The sequence below is a fragment of the Apostichopus japonicus genome, chromosome 14 (assembly GCF_037975245.1).
Source record: "Apostichopus japonicus isolate 1M-3 chromosome 14, ASM3797524v1, whole genome shotgun sequence".
NCBI classification, from domain to species: domain Eukaryota; kingdom Metazoa; phylum Echinodermata; class Holothuroidea; order Aspidochirotida; family Stichopodidae; genus Apostichopus; species Apostichopus japonicus.
In genome coordinates, this window is record NC_092574.1 from 26,933,195 (window position 1) to 26,952,381 (window position 19,187).

Consider the following 19,187-nt stretch of genomic DNA (forward strand, 5'->3'; position numbering starts at 1 on the left):
AAACGATTCAGTAAGACGGTGTAGTAAAAGATCTTGATCGTATAGTGTCAAACGCTGCACTTTGATCAAGCATCACTATGAATGTCACGTCGTGACTGACAACTTGTGCGTTTTTTTCTGGAAGCTACGAGAAGTGATGGCGCTATTCGGTATTAGCGAGTACAAATTTCCAGAACATACGGGAAGTTATTTTTAGCAGGTGACCGGATATCGTCGACCGATGAACGTTGAACTATCAGTCGTATCTTCGAGACATGGATGATTCTCGATGTTTTTCCGTCAGGATTCCTGGAAAAGAACTTTCGGGAGATTAAACCCGGCTATATATAAGAAGAGATATTTTCGGTGATGAGGAGTTTAGTTCAGAGTTTTTGAGTTTTCCGATCTATTGTGAAAAGAAATTCATCTGAGATAAAAGATTAATAATCGAGGGGACGGACGGAGGAACCGGTGGACTGTTTGTTTATTAGATTGGTGCGTCGTTTAACCGGGACAGGCGTGACTTCGGCAGAGTTTTTCGGAGTTCACCCAGGAGGAAGCCTTCCTTGGGATACAAACGTTGAGTCGAATTGGACCAGCGGGGAACGGGTTTGCTCCTGACCAAGTCACGGGATACCAGCCTACGAGGGAGAATCCCGACATCGTTGTTGGTGACGCAAGGAGGTCAGAACAGCTACGAAAGGAACCGAGAGCCGGCACGCGCCGCGTAAGATAAGTTAAGTAATCTTTTAAAAATTTAACGGCCGTATAATATTGTAAAATCTGTCTGTAATATTCCAAATTTCTAGTACCAATAATCCTTGTACAAATCAGTAGAGATCGTATCATTGTAAATATATCGTTTTTGTTAACTTTCAGAAACATCTCAGTAGTTTTTTGGTCCTTTGAGTTTACTTCCCTGAATCTATCTAAAATTTTATTTTTATCGGCTTTGAAGGCCAAAGGAAAAACCCGGGGTCGCAACAGAGGGGGCGCTAGAAGGTGCCATTTTGTTTTATCCCACGGAAGTTGTGACAATTAATGGGGACCTATCCGGGAATTGTTTAAAAGAGAGAAACAAAACGGGGAATTGTTTAAAAGATAGAAACAAAACGGGGAAGTGTTTAAAAGATAGAAACAAAACGGGAAAAGTGTAAAACACCAGAAAGGAGTATATCCCGAAGTGACTTACAAAACTGAGAAGTTTCTGAAACCATATATATTTGATATATTGTTATTGGTACATGTGTTTGCCTGACTGAATGATGGATATTAGAGAATTAACTGAGTTGGGGGCTAAAATGGGTCTTACGGGTGGCGAACTCTTAAACTTCGTCAAAGAGCAGCAGCAGATCGCTCGTGACGAAAGGCAACAAGAAAGGGCTGAGGCGGAAAAAGAAAGGGCTGAGGCGGTAAAGCAAAGGGATGAGGCGGAAAAGCAAAGGGCTGAGGCGGAAAAACAAAGGGCTGAGGCGGAAAAGCAAAGGGCTGAGGCGGAAAAACAAAGAATGTTTGAATTGGCTAAACTTGAAAAGCAAGCTGAGTTGCAGCAAAATAGCAATGGCAATGCCGATTTGAATTCCTCCCGTAGCTCCACTTCAAGCCGCGAGCCAAATAGAATCCCAACGCCCAAAATGCCTCACTTTGATGAGAAGGAAGACCTCGACGCATACTTGCTGCGCTTCGAGCGATTCGCAACAGCGCAAGAGTGGCCAGAGGAACAATGGGCATTAAATTTGAGTCTGTGTCTAAAGGGAGAAAGTCTCCGTGTTTACTCTAGGCTACCACCCGATGACTCACAAGATTATCAAAAGCTAAAGAAAGCCCTGTTGAAACGATTTCAATTTACAGAGGAAGGCTTCCGTCAGAAATTCAGACGAGAAAGGCCCAAAAAAGGAGAAACATCAATTCAATATATGGCAAGGTTGGAAAATTATATGGCCAGATGGTTGGAAATGGGCGGAATTAACAAAACGTTCGAGGAATTTTCAGATCTCATGTTGCGGGAGCAGTTCCTAAATGTATGCAGCTAGGAATTGGCATTATTCCTGAGAGAACATGACTGCAAGACTTCTAAAGCGCTGTCAGAGCTGGCTGACAAATACTTAGAAGCGCATCACAGGGATCTTGAAAAATGTGTGAAATCCTTCCAACCAAATAAGGGAAATGGGAAAAAACCTAACGGTAACCTTAACAGTCAGGAATACAAAACCAAAATTATAGACGCTGGTGAAAACAGAAACACGCGTTCAGCCATAAAATGCTTTGTTTGCGGGAAATTGGGGCATAAGGCAAACGATTGCAGGCAGAGGTTTAAAGCGCAATCGGCGGTTGCGACTGAAAATGCCAAACCCGACAAGCTAGGATCGAGCGATGGGTCGCAAAAAGATCATCGTAGCGGACAAACCGCGAATCTGTGTTTGATGAAACAAATCAAGGAAAGTGACAGCTATTCAATTAATTTAGCGTGTGGTCACGAGATCCCAATAGTCAGTGCGGCGTGTGAGGAGCCTACCGACATTACTGAGAAAATTTTGTCAGATGTTAAGAAGCGCATGCCGGTGGTTGAGGGCTATCTTAAAGGGAGGAAGGTGTCAGTGTTACGCGATAGCGGGTGTTCTGGTGTCATCGTTAGGAGAGATTTGATCTCCAATGATCAGTTGACCTGTGTAGATCAACTGTGTGTACTGATTGACGGTACAGTGAGGAAGATTCCAGAAGCTATCGTGGCGGTGGACACGCCCTTTTTCACAGGATCCCTCAAGGCTCTCTGTATGAAGAGGCCAGTGTATGACTTAATAATTGGGAATGTTCCTGGTGTTCGAGGTCCTGAGAATCCCGACCCAGATTGGAGTGTAAAAGAAGTTCCAAGTGAGCAGTGTGAACCTCACAATGTGGAAGAAACAGCTAGTGTTGAAATAGGAACCAGTGTTGAGTCACGTGATGAACCGGAAGTCGCTGCGGATCAAATGATTCCAAGTGATGACGTAGGCGATGACTCAGATATTGGAGGTGCCGTAGAGACACGTGCACAAAAGCAAAAACGAAATGAAAATCTGAAACCCCTAAAAACGGCTAATGTTCCTATGGATGACGTAACACCTGAGCAATTGAGACAAGCTCAGAAGGAGGATTCAACCCTCAAAAATTGCCCCAAGCATGTTGGGAATCCCAGACCACTGAAAGGTAAAGAGGGGATCTCCGAATTCATTTTAAGGAATGATATTCTATATCGCAAAGTTTCGGGGAATGACAAGCCTAGTGACCAATTGGTTGTACCCGAAAAGTTCAGAAATCAAGTGATGAAACTGGCTCATGACAGTATTATGGCGGGTCACCTAGGGATAGCCAAGACAACTGACAAAGTTCAGTCTCAGTTCTACTGGCCAGGTGTAGGATCCGACGTAATGCGTTATTGCAAGTCATGCGATATTTGCCAGAGAACATGTGATAAGGGAAGGGTCACTAAGGTCCCATTGGGTCACATGCCCTTGATTGACACACCATTCAAGAGGGTGGCGGTAGACATTGTCGGACCGATCAGTCCTACTTCCAAGCATGGGAATCGGTATATCCTAACACTTGTCGATTATGCAACGAGGTTTGCCGAGGCAGTTCCATTGCGTAACATAGATACTGAGAGAGTGGCAGAAGCTTTGGTGGACATATTTTCAAGAGTGGGAGTCCCATCTGAGATCCTGACTGACAGGGGGTCACAGTTTACCTCAGATGTGATGAAGGAGGTGAGTCAATTACTGTCACTGCGACAACTCACCACTACCCCCTACCACCCGATCTGCAACGGTCTAGTTGAGAAATTCAATGGTACCTTGAAGAGAATGCTAAAGCGCATGTGTGAGGAGAGACCGTCAGACTGGGACCGCTATATAGGACCACTACTATTTGCGTATAGGGAGGCTCCGCAAGCCAGCACAGGTTTCGCACCGTTCGAGTTACTCTATGGTAGGACAGTGAGAGGTTCTATGGCCATTTTGAAGGAGATGTGGACATCTGAAGTGGACAACCCTGAAACTAGGTCAACATATCAGTATGTCCTAGATTTGAGAGAACGGCTAGAGGAGACTTGCGCTCTGGCTAGATCAGAGTTACAGGAATCGTCAGAGAGGTACAAGAAGTACTATAACCGGAAGGCTAAAAGTCGCAAGTTCAAACCAGGTGATTTGGTGTTGATACTCTTGCCTACTGATCAAAACAAGCTGTTGATGCAGTGGAAGGGGCCATTCACCGTATTGAGTGAAATTGGCGAATCGAGCTATTCAATCGATGTCAATGGGAAGTCGAAAAGTTTTCATGCAAACCTGCTGAAAGAGTACATAAGTAGGAACAAGTCAAATGTGGTTGGGACTACAGTCATTTCAATGTCTGAGGATGAGGAGCAGGAAAGTTGTTTCGAACTGCCTGCGCTGCAGACTAATCAGAGTGAATCGGCATCTGATGTTGTCGTAAATGACGAATTAGGTGTAGGCCAATCACACGAGGTTAAACGAGTGTTATCCAAGTTCACTGATGTCCTGACTGATGTACCTGGCAAAACCGATGTTCTCAAATGTGACATCAAGTTAACTACTGATAAACCAATCAAAGCAAAGCCTTACCCAGTACCACTCTCGATGCGAGATTCGTTACAAGAGGAAGTCAGGAAAATGATTGACATGGGAGTCATTGAACCTTCAAACTCACCTTATAGTTCACCTGTGGTGTTGGTACCTAAACCTGATGGTACGAAGAGATTCTGCGTGGATTATAGGAAGCTCAATAAAGTAACCACGTATGAAGCTGAACCTATGCAAACCATGACAGAGATATTCTCGGAATTGTCGAATGACAAGTACTTCAGTCGAATCGATAACGAAGGGATATTGGCAGGTTGAAATGACACAGTCAGCGAAAGAGAAGACTGCCTTTGTGACACCAGATGGGTTATGGCAATTTAAAACGATGCCCTTTGGATTGGTTGGGGCACCGGCAGTTTTCACTAGGTTAATGAGAACCATTTTGAGAGATGTGCCAAATGTTGTCAATTATCTGGATGATATTTTGATTCATACCGAGACATGGGACGAGCATGTAGAGTGTTTGGAGTTGTTATTTCAGACGTTGAGAGAGAGCGGACTGACAGCTCGTCCGAGTAAGTGTGAAATAGGGTTCACTAAATTGGAGTTCTTGGGCCACACAGTTGGAAACGGGAAGTTGGGCCCGAAGCAGAGTACCCTTGATAAAATCAAAAAAGCTCCAAAACCCGAGACGAAAACCCAAGTCAGGTCGTTTCTTGGTCTCACGGGGTATTACAGAGACTACATACCAAACTACTCTGCACTAGTTGCCCCACTGTCGGACCTGACGAGGAAGGGTTCACCCAATAGAGTGATTTGGGGAAGCGCCCAGGACAAGGCGTTCAATGATCTGAAGCGAGCGCTTATTAGTCCACCCCTTCTCAGGCTTCCTGATGTAAATAAGCAATTTGTTCTGAGGACCGATGCATCCGATGTAGGGATAGGTGCAGTCCTACTACAGGAACATGAAGGAGAATTATTTCCTGTAGCGTATGCTAGTAGAAAGTTATTGGAGAGGGAAAGAAATTATTCAGTGATTGAGAGAGAATGCCTAGGATTAGTTTGGGCAGTACAGAAATTCCATGTATATCTGTACGGAAGTAAGTTCGTCTTACAGACTGATCACGAACCACTCACTTATTTAAATAGAGCAAAGTTGCTGAACTCAAGAATTATGAGATGGGCATTAGTACTACAAAAGTATAGATTCAGACTAGAATCAATCAAAGGAAAGTACAATGTTGGCGCAGATTATATGAGCCGAATGTAAGCGGGTTATTCATTCATTTAATCAGATGTAGATGTGTTGATTGTAACACTATTGATTGTTGTTATGCTATCATACATTTATGATTGACATAGTTTTGTCGGATTATAGAATTGTTTATAGTTTATAGAATTTGACATTTATGGAATTGTTAGTTTGAGTATTTTGAGATGGTTATCAATATTCATTAGTTATGTTTAATTTAAAGTTGCATACACGTCCATTTATAGATGAAATATTTAAAATATTGATCTTAAAGGGGGAGTAATTGTCACGAACGACTGTATTCATTGTACGTGTATTCAGTATATGCTGGTCAGGGTGATAAGTAGGTCACACGTCGTGACTGACAACTTGTGCGTTTTTTCTGGAAGCGTCGAGAAATGATGGCGCTATTCGGTATTAACGAGTGCAAATTTCCAGAACATACGGGAAGTAATTTTTAGCAGGTGACCGGATATCGTCGACCAATGAACGATGCACTATCAGTCGTATCTTTTAGACATGGATGATTCTCGATGTTTTTCCGTCAGGATTCCTGGAAAAGAACTTTCGGGAGATTTAACCTCGGCTATATAAGAAGAGATATTTTCGGTGATTTAGAGTTTAGTTCAGAGTTTTCCGATCTATTGTAAAAAGAAATTCATCTGAGATAAAAGATTAATCGAGGGGATGGACGGAGGAACCGGTGGACTGTTTGTTTATAAGATTGGTGCGTCGTTTAACCGGGACAGGCGTGACTTCGGCAGAGTTTTTCGGAGTTCACCCAGGAGGAAGCCATCCTTGGGATACAAACGTTGAGTCGAATTGGACCAGCGGGGAACGGTTTTGCTCCTGACCAAGTCACGGGATACCAGCCTACGAGGGAGAATCCCGACATCGTTGTTGGTGACGCAAGGAGGTCAGAACAGCTACGAAAGGAACCGAGAGCCGGCACGCGCCGCGTAAGATAAGTTAAGTAATCTTTTAAAAATTTAACGGCCGTATAATATTGTAAAATCTGTCTGTAATATTCCAAATTTCTAGTACCAATAATCCTTGTACAAATCAGTAGAGATCGTATCATTGTAAATATATCGTTTTTGTTAACTTTCAGAGGCGTCTCAGTAGTCTTTTGGTCCTTTGAGTTTACTTCCCTGAATCTATCTAAAATTTTATTTTTATCGGCTTCGAAGGCCAAAGGAAAAACCCGGGGTCGCAACAGAGGGGGCGCTAGAAGGTGCCATTTTGTATTATCCCACGGAAGTTGTGACAGATAAACTGAATCTATGCTGTTCACAGAAATTCTTTACAGTAAATAGAATGATGAACTGAATCTATTCTGTTTACTGAAATTCTTAACAGTTAAATAGAATGCTGAACTGAATCTATTATGTCCACTGGAATTCTCAACAGTAAATAGAATGATGAATTGAATCTATTCTGTTCACTGAAATTCTTAACAGTTAAATAGAATGATGAATTGAATCTATTCTGTTATTAACATTTAATAGAATGATGTTCATTCCAGCAATGGAAGGTTCATGCTTCACAATAGTACAAACAGTAAGAACATGAAGGTGACGACTGATTTTACAACAATGTAAGTTGTGAAGTTTTCAGCAGCTTGAAAACTTCTTATTTTATCATTTCCTTGAAGATTTATTTCTCATTAATACACCGGATAGTGAGTCTATATACAAGTGCACTTATAACATATTAACGTTTCTATCTTAAATCTTATGACTGAAATTTGGCTAAAATTACAGTTGAAGCTATCAAACATAAATAGCAACAAAGTTATATTACATGCACAATGAAACATGTTAAAATTTGGATACAGTCCTTCAAGTTCATGACTAATTCTAGCTAAGATTGTCAAATTTGCAAATTAAAATGAATAAATTAAATGTAATTACATTTTAAAATCTAAAAGGCTTTTTAAAAGTTTCCATAATGTATTTGTGCACACTTAAAAGGAGTTGAGAATAAAGAGGCAAAGTGTGACATTCTGACAGCATTCTTACAGTGCTGCCCATTTCAAATGCTGTAGTACAGAACTGAAGTAGGAACAAACATTTTACTACTCTCTGTTCCTCTCCCCTCCTCTATCCCACAAGTACGGCCCTTGCCCTCTTTGCTTCCTTCCTGGTGACCCACCTCCATCCACCACTAAACCCCTGCCGACTGTAACTCCCTCCAGCTAGACAACACTTCTGATCATGTGACTGGCATGGAGAACAAGCAGGACATTAAATTTTATCATACCAAGCTCGATTACTAGGACTTGACTTATGAAAAGTACATCCATGGTCAAATATCTTGACACAGAAAAACAAATTTAATAAGCTTCTTTTATTTGGTTTTCTCCCATTAAACCTGGTAGAGTACTAGGAATATGTACTCATGTTTTGAATGAAACACTTTAAATTTACTAAGTCAAGGGAAACTAACTTTCCGCCATCAATTGATTAATTGTGGAATTTCTAGGACAAAAATTGGTTGTGAATGTTATGAGCAGTCTGCATCTCATAAGTTGCTGTCTTTAAAATGCAAGGTCATTGGTCTCATTGTCCATACAGACAACTAACAACATTAGTAGATTGGTGAAGATGGATTAACTTTGAGATACGAAACTTGCAATTTGTTACCAACCCATGTACGAAATCCATTGGAGTGAAATGAAATACCAAGCATTTTAGTAATTAAATTTGAGGTCCATCGCATGCAACCTCAAACATCCTTGGCTTTTGGCTTGATTACCACAGGTGGCTGCCTTCTCATACATTAAACTTTATTTCTAAACTAAACAAAGCTCCCCCCCCCCACAAACATGCTAAATACAGCCTTTCTCTCACAGCAAGAATTATTTACCTGTTGATCAACTTACAGTATTTAATGTTTAATCATGTGGCACAGTATTTACATTTCATAGAGACGTTCACATATTATGATTTTATACAAATGATTTCAATAATTATTATACAGTTAAAAGCCAAGTAAACTCCATCAATTTACTCAACCCTATGTATCTCACTACAATTTTTGATCAAACAAATCTGTAAATTTTCTTTCTAGAAACCAACATTTTGCACCCCTAGTACATATATAATTTCACCCACCTGTTTTCCCTTCAGCTAATGGTACAATGCTCTACACTGATGCTGTGACTCATTAGTCCTCACACACAATGGGAATCACTTGAAGGCATTCATATTCAGATTAGGCTAGGCCTAGGTACAGCTGTAATGTAAGTGTGGTAGGCAAAATGTAAAGTCTTGATATTCGGTACGAAACGGTACCAAATTTAAACGAGATCTGCTTGTGGCACTAAACTAAAAACATTATTTTTGCTTCTGTGTTTGCACGAAAGGGGACAGTATGCTGCAAGCAAAGGCAGCTACGGTGAATAGGCTGTGCATAGTTTCTAATTGAAGATTCTTCTGGAATGGTTTGAAGCACAAAACCATTTCATTATGATTAAAATAATATTGCAAGCTCCCAATAATGGATCAATTGATCAATCAATTGGGTTTCAGATTGACATCTCTTCATCATTAAGATCAAATTCTTCCTCTAATGCTCTGTTTGATCTCAGAACAAGCTGCACCGGTTCTTCCAGAGGCAAATCTTCAATTTCTCTCAGATTGCTGACGCACATGTCAACCTCACCTCGCTCCCGTGATGCGAAGCTGACCGATTTTCGTTTGGAGAGGCGGACAGATCTTCTTACTGGAGTGATAATCATCGTTGAGGGGGTGTCTGATGTACGTCCCAGTGCCTGCTGGATCCTTATAGGGAGAGAAAATATCATTTTCAGCTATAAACAGACTTTGTCAAAATTTGTCAAATATTGTGTATGTTTTCAATTTTCCATAACCTTATCAATTTTTTTCCCCACTTGGCAACGATAAAATTATCAATTCTTTGAATGCTTTCACAAAGTTAATGTTATCAAACAGTGACATTCTTGTTGATCTTCAATGTCCTAATCCTCAGATAAAGTGAAATTTGATTGACATCACACATGATAGAACAAAACAGATATTTAGTTACTTTGGACCTCTGACTTTTACCTGTTTTACTTCCTTAGAAAAACATTAAATTTACCTAAATACCTAGTTTCTTCCAAAATATAAAAGAAGAAAAAGAAGTTTTATGTATCATAACATAAGCTGCACATAACTTTTTATTATCAGAATATGTTTGTGGTTGCTCTTATTTAGGCCTGTACATTACCTGATCTGTGTGTAAATTCAGGATAATGCCAGTAAGAACTTGACTTTAGCCAGGAGATATTTTAAGCACTGGTTTTTTCTTAGCAAGTGGCTAAAATTGAAATATCTAATATTGATTGGTTCTGGATCAAACTACTCTAGAGAAGTTGGCCAACGTTTGTCCACAAATTGGCTAACTTCCTTTATCTTGCACAGTTAGCTACTGATGCTTCACCCTGGTAGTCAATATCTATTCTATGATAGATTTATAATTATTTTTTTAATTTAATAACCTTATGTTTTTGCATATCTAGCAAATCCATAATTTATTGAATGACAAAACTGCCAGATCTTTAAACATCAAGTTAACAGTAAAGTGTCTCAGGAGATATTTACCTCATAAACACAATAATAGTGCAATATCAAATAATTTTAGTACACTTTAAACCCCAAAAAACAGCTTTGTTGAAACTAAAGCATAGCTCTCCATGCAATTACCTGTCATAAATGCCTGGGAAATATATTTCAATGGTGTAGATGTTAGCCTTAAACAGATACTCTTGACCTAAGTATTCAATAATGCTGCTATGCAGTGTTTCTCTTGACCTAAGTATTCAAAAATGCTGCTTTGCAGTGTTTCTCTTGACCTAAGTATTCAATAATGCTGCTATGCAGTGTTTCTCTTGACCCAAGTATTCAAAAATGCTGCTTTGCAGTGTTTCTCTTGACCTAAGTATTCATTAATGCTGCTATGCAGTGTTTCTTTTGACCTAAGTATGCAATATTGCTGCTATGCAGTGATTCTCTTGACCTAAGTATTCCAGAATGCTGCTATGCAGTGCTTCTCTTGACCTAAGTATTCCAGAATGCTGCTATGCAGTGTTTCTCTTGACCTAAGTATTCAATAATGCTGCTATGCAGTGATTATCATGACCTAAGTATTCCAGAATGCTGCTATGCAGTGTTTCTCTTGACCTAAGTATTGAATGATGCTGCTATGCAGTGTTTCTCTTGACCTAAGTATTGAATGATGCTGCTATGCAGTGTTTCTCTTGACCAAAGTATTCCATAATGCTGCTGTGCAGTGTTTCTCTTGACCTAAGTATTCAAAAATGCTGCTTTGCAGTGTTTCTCGTGACCTTAGTAGACCATAGTGCTGCTATGCAGTGTTTCTCTTGACCTAAGTATTCAATAATCCTGTGGATGATAACACAACTTGGCTGCTACCAAAGGTTTTAACGCTGTGTACCTTTTAAAGTATGGTGTAGCATCTCTGACTTGGTACTTCACTGCTGACGATTCTTCATGTTCTCCCAAAGGACTTAGCAATTGATAGCAGGATCTTCGAGGTTTACGTGGAGTGGGTGTAGCTGGAGGTCCTGGAACAGTTTCTATGGAAACCTCTTTTGTCTCATCCATAATAGCCTGATGAAACCAAAAACATACATGAAAAAGTATCTTAATAAAATAAAGTATGCCTTTGGAAAAGAGTTACTGAACTGAAAAAGAAAAACAAAACGGTAAATTTCAACATACAAAAACAGTTTTTGTGTATGTCAAAACTGTATTTATAGTACTAAGCAATATGCTAGTATTTTACTTAAGTTACAAATAAGCACTTTATCAAATTGATGAATGTTTCTTGCATATATAAACAGAATCATTTACTAATATTTTCTATATAAAATTTGCTTCTATCCTCTAAACTGCAATCTGAATGTATTTTTTATTTTTTACCTAATCTTTACCCCTTGATATTAAACATGTTGAATCACCTCTGGAATTATTTCATCAATGCTTTGTCCATTGAAGGCTTCTTGTACTGTTTTCCTACATTCCAGAAAGGATTCCATATCACTCAAGTAGGGTAGTTTAGTCTCTATATTTGTTAGCCAATCAAATAGATATTCTGCTGGACAACCCTGTGAAATAAAAAAAAAAACAATGTTGATGTTCAGGAAATATCACAGTTGTATGTAATACATAGATCATATGCAGGCCTGCAAACCTAAAAACATACATACACACTGTACTGTCCAACACCACGAAAATGAAAGGCATATACTCAGGGCGTCCGTAGGTTGAATATGTGTTTAACATCAAACTCAGTTTGCTTGGTAACTAAATACCCAAAATTGGTAATTGATAAATTGGTATCACCCCCAAAGTTGATGTTCTATTCACCAAACCTACACATCTCTCCTACAGTGTACAGTACATATTGATGTTCTATTCACCAAACCTACACATCTCTCCTACAGTGTACATATTGGTGTTCTATTCACCAAACCTACACATCTCTCCTATAGTGTACATATTCGTGTTCTATTCACCAAACCTACACATCTCTCCTACAGTGTACATATTGGTGTTCTATTCACCAAACTGACACATCTCTCCTACAGTGTACAAATTGGTGTTCTATTCACCAAACCTACACATCTCTCCTACAGTGTACATATTGGTGTTCTATTCACCAAACCTACACATCTCTCCTACAGTGTACATATCGGTTTAAATATTGGTTATATGTGTGTTTTATTGTAATCGATTGTATGTACAGAGTCGTGAACTACTTGGTTTTACTATTGGTAATTTGTGTTTTATTGTGATCGGTTGTATGTACAGAGTCATGAATTACTTGGTATTAGTAGTGGTAATATATGAGTTTTATTGTATTGGGTTGTATGTACAGAGTCGTGAATTACTTGGTTTTATTATTGGTAATATGTGGGTTTTATTGTTTAAGGTTGTATGTACAGAGTCGTGAATTACTTGGTTTTATTATTGGTAATTTGCGTGTTTTACTGTATTTTCGGTTGTATGTACAGAGTCGTAAATTACTTGGTTTTATTATTGGTAATATATGGATTTTATTGTTTAAGGTTGTGTGTAATGAGTCACGATTTCTTTTGATTTCCTCTTCCAACTGATCATTGGAAGATCAGTCTAACACATAATGATCCTATTTAAGGGTTCTAAGGTTACATTACCTCATTGAGAAGGTTCTTGCAGGCATCCATAGCTTCATCAACTGTTAGTACATTGTCAAGAGATGTTGCTTCTTCATCTTCCTCCAGGCTCATCCTTGATCTGGTAGTCACTTTGGGAGTTTTCATAAATTTAGCTGCCCTCTTAGGAGTTTTTCCTTTAGCTATCAACCATTGTTCAAGTTTTTCTCTGCAAAGGAAAGAAGAGGTGGTCATCTCCCTACACAAATTTATTTAATAAAAGCAGGGATTTTCCTCACGAAATGGTGAATAATATAATGAAATGCTGAAATGTAAACAACATAATCTATGAATCAGCGGACTGCTGTATAACCCAGGGCATAACACAAATCACTGGGTAAGTTGAATTAAGCCTTTATCTACAAATTTCCAAACTCAGTTTCAAAGAACAACTGATTGTGAGCTGAATAGATAACAAGCAAAACATACCTTATGCTTTCCTGTGTTCCTTCCTGAGAAGTAGAAGGTCTTTCGTGAACACTTGGTTTAGTAAGACTAGTCTTGTGTAACCATTTATGGCTCTCAGCTCTCAATTTTCTTTCCTCTCCAAGGCCTCCATTTGTTACCTTTGACTGTCTCCAGGGTCTTTCTCTCGTCATCCTCCTGTCCTTCCTCTCTGCAACTGAGTTCATCTTCTTTCCACTTTGCTCTCCTCCTAAAGTGTTAGCAGATCTCTTCTTAGCAGCTCTCCTCTGCACCTGCAATTCCCGTCTCAAGTCATTTTCCTCATCCTCATCTTTCAAGTCTCTCTCTTGTTTCTCATGTTGAGTGTTTAGCTTCTTTCCAGTTGACAGGGTCAATGTTTCTCTTCTAGCATTGCTGGTATCATTTTTGCTTACTTCTTGAGAAACAATTTTGGAGTCCCTTTTAGATCTAGAGTCCATCTTTACTTTACCAGTGGACAGGGTCAGTGTTTCTCTTCGATTTGTACTCTTCCTCACAGATTTACGATTCTCTTTTCCATTCATTCTCTTGTCAGTCTGTTGGGGAGTTCTCCTGGCAGAAGCTAAAGTCTTCCTGTAGTTCAGATGTCTCGGTGATGTGTTGTAACTCCAGCTAGTCTTGAGATTCGACTCAACCAGTAATTTCATCTTCTCGCTGGCTTTGGAAGGAACTTTGCCTTTATTTTGTTGCATTGAAGTGGATCCAGCTTTAAATGGTTTCTTCGTGGAAGCTTTTATTGAGGTCTGCCTCATTTTCTTCTCTGTCTTCCATTTCTCTAGTTTCTCCCTGCAAGGTGAATACAATATTACAATCACCTGTTACATAGTAAGACATCTTAAACTGAATGCTACATAAGTTTTTCAAAGCCATTAAGCAACAAAAAAAAATGGGGAGGATTGTGGAGGAAGAATGAGAAAAAGAAAACCCTTTCCTTCTTATTTGTTGCTAATAGCAGCTGGTTGTCATGGCAATCCAGCAGAGTTGTAACGAGTCACTTTATTTTGAGTAAATTGAGTTCAAGTTAAGTTTCTAGTACCAGTACTTTTCCTGACTCCATTCAGTGTGCAATCTTCTTTTTAGAATTTCTTCATTTCGGAGAATGAGTGGCTTGAACCATTTCTTGTTTGTGACAATGGACAATTAAGGCCTAGAATACTTTAATATCAAGTGTACAGTACATAAAGGTAAACTCAGCATAATTTGCATATCAAAGGGCAGTTTACTTTGCTGTCATGAATACAGGCAAAATACAATCCCACGCACCATTTCAAAACAATGCAAGGAGTAGGTATGGTAGGTTAGTGGCATTGCCAATCAAAGCTGTTTCAGATGAGAAGCAAAAAAGTGTACCCTATCATTTCCAGTCTAGAAGTAAATTATTAACAATTGTAAAACTGGCTACACATACTGTATATTTATGTAAAGATCTATACTGGTTTTGTAAACACTGAATCATAGTATTTAATTTCAGTAGTACTTTTTTTCTCAACAAAATCTTCACAAACCTAGAAACCCCTATATGAAATGTGAACAATTAATAATTATTCTCTGGATAAGTTCTCGCTTCTGTAATAAACTGTGCCATCTCTAATAGATCTTTTGCAAATATTGGGTTCCATTAAATATGATCTTACCACATGGATGGAGACCTATACTGGTCTAAATTTGACTTTGTCATTTCTCCCTCTGACTTGATAACAGATGTTGAAACAATAGTTCTCTTTGCAGACTTCATTTCTAATGTAGATGGTACTGTAAGTTCTGTGAAAAACAATTTACAAGTAGCAATTGGGATAAGTTGGTATAACCAACGCATAAAGTACATCTATTTAATATATAAATATTCTACATCTGGTGTATAATAATACAGCAAGTTTTGACACTGTCAACATAAGGCACGTCGCCAGTCCTGTTGGTATCGGGGGAGGGGGGGATTAAAATGATTGCCCCGATCTCATGAGCACTTTAAATTTAATTGTGTAAAACTGAATAATATTGAATTAAAGCAGTTGATACATTGTACAGACACGATCATCTGTGATTTACTGTTCTTGGACTTCTTTCCTTTGAGCTTCTACTGTCTGAACTGTATCTTTTATTATTTTCTTGGGCGTACAGTAGCTAAATATTTTTGGGCGTGGGGCTGTGGGTCCTGCATATTCATGGGAGGCTTCAGGTTGGAATGACCCAACAGCCCCGAAAGCACTGAGCACTGGATCCGGAGGGCGTGGGTGCCCCTGGAAGCTCTGGGGTACTTACAAAATTGAGTACTGAAGCATTTACAGTAACTATCTTCAAATTGCATCGGATGCGCACAAATTAAAACAGACAATAAAAGCCACCATTTAACCAATTTTACTATAAAAGCCAAACTTGGACTAATGGCTGATGATGCAGGGGGCTTGCGGGTGGGGAAGATGGTAGGGGTTGCATGGGGCTTTGGAACAATAACTACCTAGGATGGATAGCATTCTTTTAGACAGTGACTGTAGTGCTTGTGTACAGTATACATGTACAGTATACGTGTGAGCTAGCTTGCTATGTAAAGTATTATAGTACTGTATTGTGGTGTGATGTAATAGCTGTTGCTAGGCATTGGGTTCAGTATTAGGGCATTCCTGGTTTTTGATTAAAACTTAAATACTGTACCTGTGAGTTTGGAATGGGTTTGTTACACTTAGCATGTGTTTCATGGAATGTTTTGTCTAGAGAGAGAAAGAAGAGCAGAAAACAGTTCAAAAGCTACATTTTACAAAATACAGTGATATTTATATTCTACACTACTTTTATATGTTCATGTCTTCATTTTTACAGTTTAGGGCACAGGTTTTCCCTCCCCCTGTAGCTACTGTACACCTCTGTTATTTTCCATGCTGTGATGAACAGAAACATTGATACGTAGCCGTAATTTTATCCCAAAAAATGGATTATACAGTTACACACATTACACTGAAGGTTATTCGTGTACATGACATAAATAGAAAAAAAATCTATCATCAAATGTTGTAAGACAAGTACGTCCTGCACGTAAACTGACTAAATGCTGGTTCATTGTATTGATTCAAGTTTTAACTTGGTTTGTTTCTGCGTTGGTCTTTCAATAGGAAACTATTAGTAACAACATATTGCAAGGTCCATCTGTAAGACTGTAGACAAGACATTGGCAATTTATATCTCTCATGAGTGCACTTTGTTGCTTTTCTCATAATGTCAAAAGATTTCTTTACTGCCTATAGTGGTGTTCTTATTCAAATGAAACAAAAAATTTGAGTCCTACCAATCTCTACATGTATACTTTAAAGTTGACTGCATCAAAATTGAAGTCCTCTGAAATGTTGTGCTCTATGCTGAGAATTTCAGCCTGTTATTTCATACATGGTGGATCTTAGACACAATTTCGGTAGCTTCAAGTGACTGAATGACCCCTCACTTGAAGCAGATGACATCGTGATTGTACCAAAAATTTTATACAAAGTATGCCCTGCCTGCCTCAGTTCTTGTCCCATTTCCATTTCTCCTCTCCCTTCCTGTGTCAATAGTCCCTAGATTCTTCTCATTTCTTTCTTTTCCATTTTGTCTGTCTAGAGCTCTTCCTCACCTTTTCTCATCTCTTTTTCTTCCTTCTTTTTTTTTGTTATTTTCACTTCTTTGTTATTTCAACTTTTTTGCCTAATTTCTTTTCACCTTAAAGCCTTATGCCTAAAGGGAAACATCCAAAGTTGCCACAGAGAAACAAGGGAACAGCAAGTTTGTATTTTGGGACACTTTCATGTGATTCCACCCATTTAGTGGAATTGTTTGGTATTAAACTTCAACACATGCCCGAAGTTTGAGAAATTTTTAATTGTCTTGAGCAGTTTGAATCCCGACCTTGCAGATATTGTAATGGTAAATAGTATAGGCCTATTTACTTCTGGTGCAATATGTTTAAACCATCCATTAATCACTTAGCTGAAGAAGAAAACTGAACCACTGAGCAAAGTCAGCGAGATCTTCATCACTGCTATCATTTAAAATAACGTTAATACCCTTAGTACTTACTGTACAGTAGTCACTATCTTGAATACGGGCCCTACATACATCTTATTATTGTTTTGTGTAAAACTAAAAGTAAGAGGGCCTGGCATTTTATTGTTTTACTAGCCTTACTTGGATAGGCTACAGTATGCCTATGAGTATGAATACTAATTAACCTACATGATATAACTTAGACAAATTACGAAAAGCTTTGTCTAGATTAACCAACACGTACACGTTACGGATTTTCCTACCTACAGTAGGCCGCCTAGGTTACTTACAATGTAGTGATCAGCATGAATCCTAGGCTTGCCAACACACAACTATCTTATTCCTACTTAGTCAAGATAGTGTCACTAAAGGCTTGAAATCGATTTTAGATCTTAGTTCGGAGAGTATGTTTTGATATTTTAGGTGTGTATGCCTTCCATTTATATATATTTATTTATTTATGTGTTGTTATATTTTGTATGTTTTATATGTGCAGGGATCCTGGGGAGAACACTGGTTCACCAGTGACAGGATCCCTGGTTACGAATAAAGTTAATAAAAAAAAAGAAAAAAGCTTAGCGTTACGATAGTTTTTACTCTACCCTTACTGTTACTCTGTAAGATTGTAGTGACTCTTACCTAGGCTTAGTGCTCACTTTACCTTTGACTGTGCGAGTACGTAACTAGTTGTAGGCTAGATTTGCATCACATTCACAAAATCGGTGTTTTCTTCTGTCAGTTTACAATTTTAGCTCCACATCAATGGCTTCGATTAGGCAATGACATATTTCAAATTGGTTTTCCGTTGAACTCACTGACTGACAGGAAATGGAGGAAACGTGTTTTTGTTATGACTGCCTTGTCAATAACAGATTTCAAGCTATGCGCTAATTTGAATAAAGGGATCATGGAACAACTACAAAACCTAAGCTCGGTATAGTTTAGTTTAGTAGAAAAAAGGATCAGGAGGGATCGGTATGGTATGTCGTTTTATGTTGTCTGACACATCCTATTATGATGTTTTTCACCATAAAAGTATAACCCTGGCTTCTTAGATAGTCATACAACCACCCAGTCAGTGCAGAGGTTTTATAGTTTACATCAACGAGGTAAATGAATGATTCATTTACCTCGTTGACATCACATGACCCTCCATACATGGTACGCGCGCACCCAATTGACATGAATCCTCCAGATTCATTTACCTCGTTGGTTTACATGGAGTGTACGACACACCCTGTTTCAGCCTTTGTAATTTTGCGTTGATACGATTGAACTTACTCATTACTTCCTACTGTACATGGGTGAGACACTTTCATTAAAAAAACTTTTCATTTGACTTCTAATAGTTGACACTTATGTCATTATTCACAAAGTTTTGATATGTCGTTGCAAACACCCACCAACTTGAGGTCATTCTGCATATCCTTTAAAAAATTCATTTTCATAAAACTTGAGAAAGTTTGGCATTAGAAGTTAATTGAACACAGGACTCAACAATGAGTCTGATTTCCTACATAAGAGTAATGGTTTTGTTGCTGTTGTCATATATTGAACTGGTTGTCATTGGCCAAACTAAAAGATTTTTGGTTACATTGACCTGTTTGTTTTATCACTCTATGAGATTCAACAGCCAATGCCCAGGTATACAACCACCAAGTCTGAAGTTGACCGGTCTGATGGTTTAGAAGATATCTGAGACATTTAT

General features: G+C 38.7%; 2 protein-coding genes across 4 annotated transcripts; one reads left to right on the forward strand and one right to left on the reverse strand.

The window, feature by feature from the left end:
- Positions 1-726: 726 nt before the first annotated feature.
- LOC139979795 (uncharacterized) lies at positions 727-18,454 on the reverse strand. Of its 3 annotated transcripts, none has more exons than XM_071990906.1 (8): positions 18,141-18,453; positions 16,121-16,176; positions 15,106-15,232; positions 13,457-14,257; positions 13,010-13,226; positions 11,792-11,938; positions 11,266-11,441; positions 727-9,590 (listed from the first exon to the last, which is right to left on the reverse strand). In XM_071990906.1, the coding sequence occupies exons 3-8, from the start codon at positions 15,204-15,206 to the stop codon at positions 9,335-9,337; spliced, it is 1,698 nt and encodes a 565-aa protein (XP_071847007.1). In that variant the 5' UTR covers positions 15,207-15,232; positions 16,121-16,176; positions 18,141-18,453; the 3' UTR covers positions 727-9,334. The 3 variants fall into 3 exon arrangements, with proteins under 3 accessions (XP_071847007.1, XP_071847009.1, XP_071847008.1); XM_071990908.1 differs by having other exon boundaries at positions 13,010-13,196; positions 18,141-18,448; XM_071990907.1 differs by lacking the exon at positions 16,121-16,176 and having other exon boundaries at positions 18,141-18,454.
- LOC139979794 (uncharacterized) lies at positions 2,403-4,871 on the forward strand. Its single transcript, XM_071990905.1, has one exon. It carries the CDS (start codon positions 2,403-2,405, stop codon positions 4,869-4,871), a length of 2,469 nt encoding a protein of 822 aa, XP_071847006.1.
- Positions 18,455-19,187: the final 733 nt, after the last annotated feature.

Bases quoted from the DNA above. Each gene is read 5' to 3' on its own strand.
- LOC139979794 (XM_071990905.1), top strand. From the start codon at position 2,403: ATGAAACAAATCAAGGAAAGTGACAGCTATTCAATTAATTTAGCGTGT.
- LOC139979795 (XM_071990907.1), bottom strand. From the start codon at position 15,206: ATGAAGTCTGCAAAGAGAACTATTGTTTCAACATCTGTTATCAAGTCA. The intron at 14,258-15,105 runs GTAAGATCATAT...TTCACCTTGCAG, and splicing joins TATAGGTCTCCATCCATGTG to GGAGAAACTAGAGAAATGGA. The intron at 11,442-11,791 runs GTGATTCAACAT...TGGTTTCATCAG, and splicing joins TTGATGAAATAATTCCAGAG to GCTATTATGGATGAGACAAA.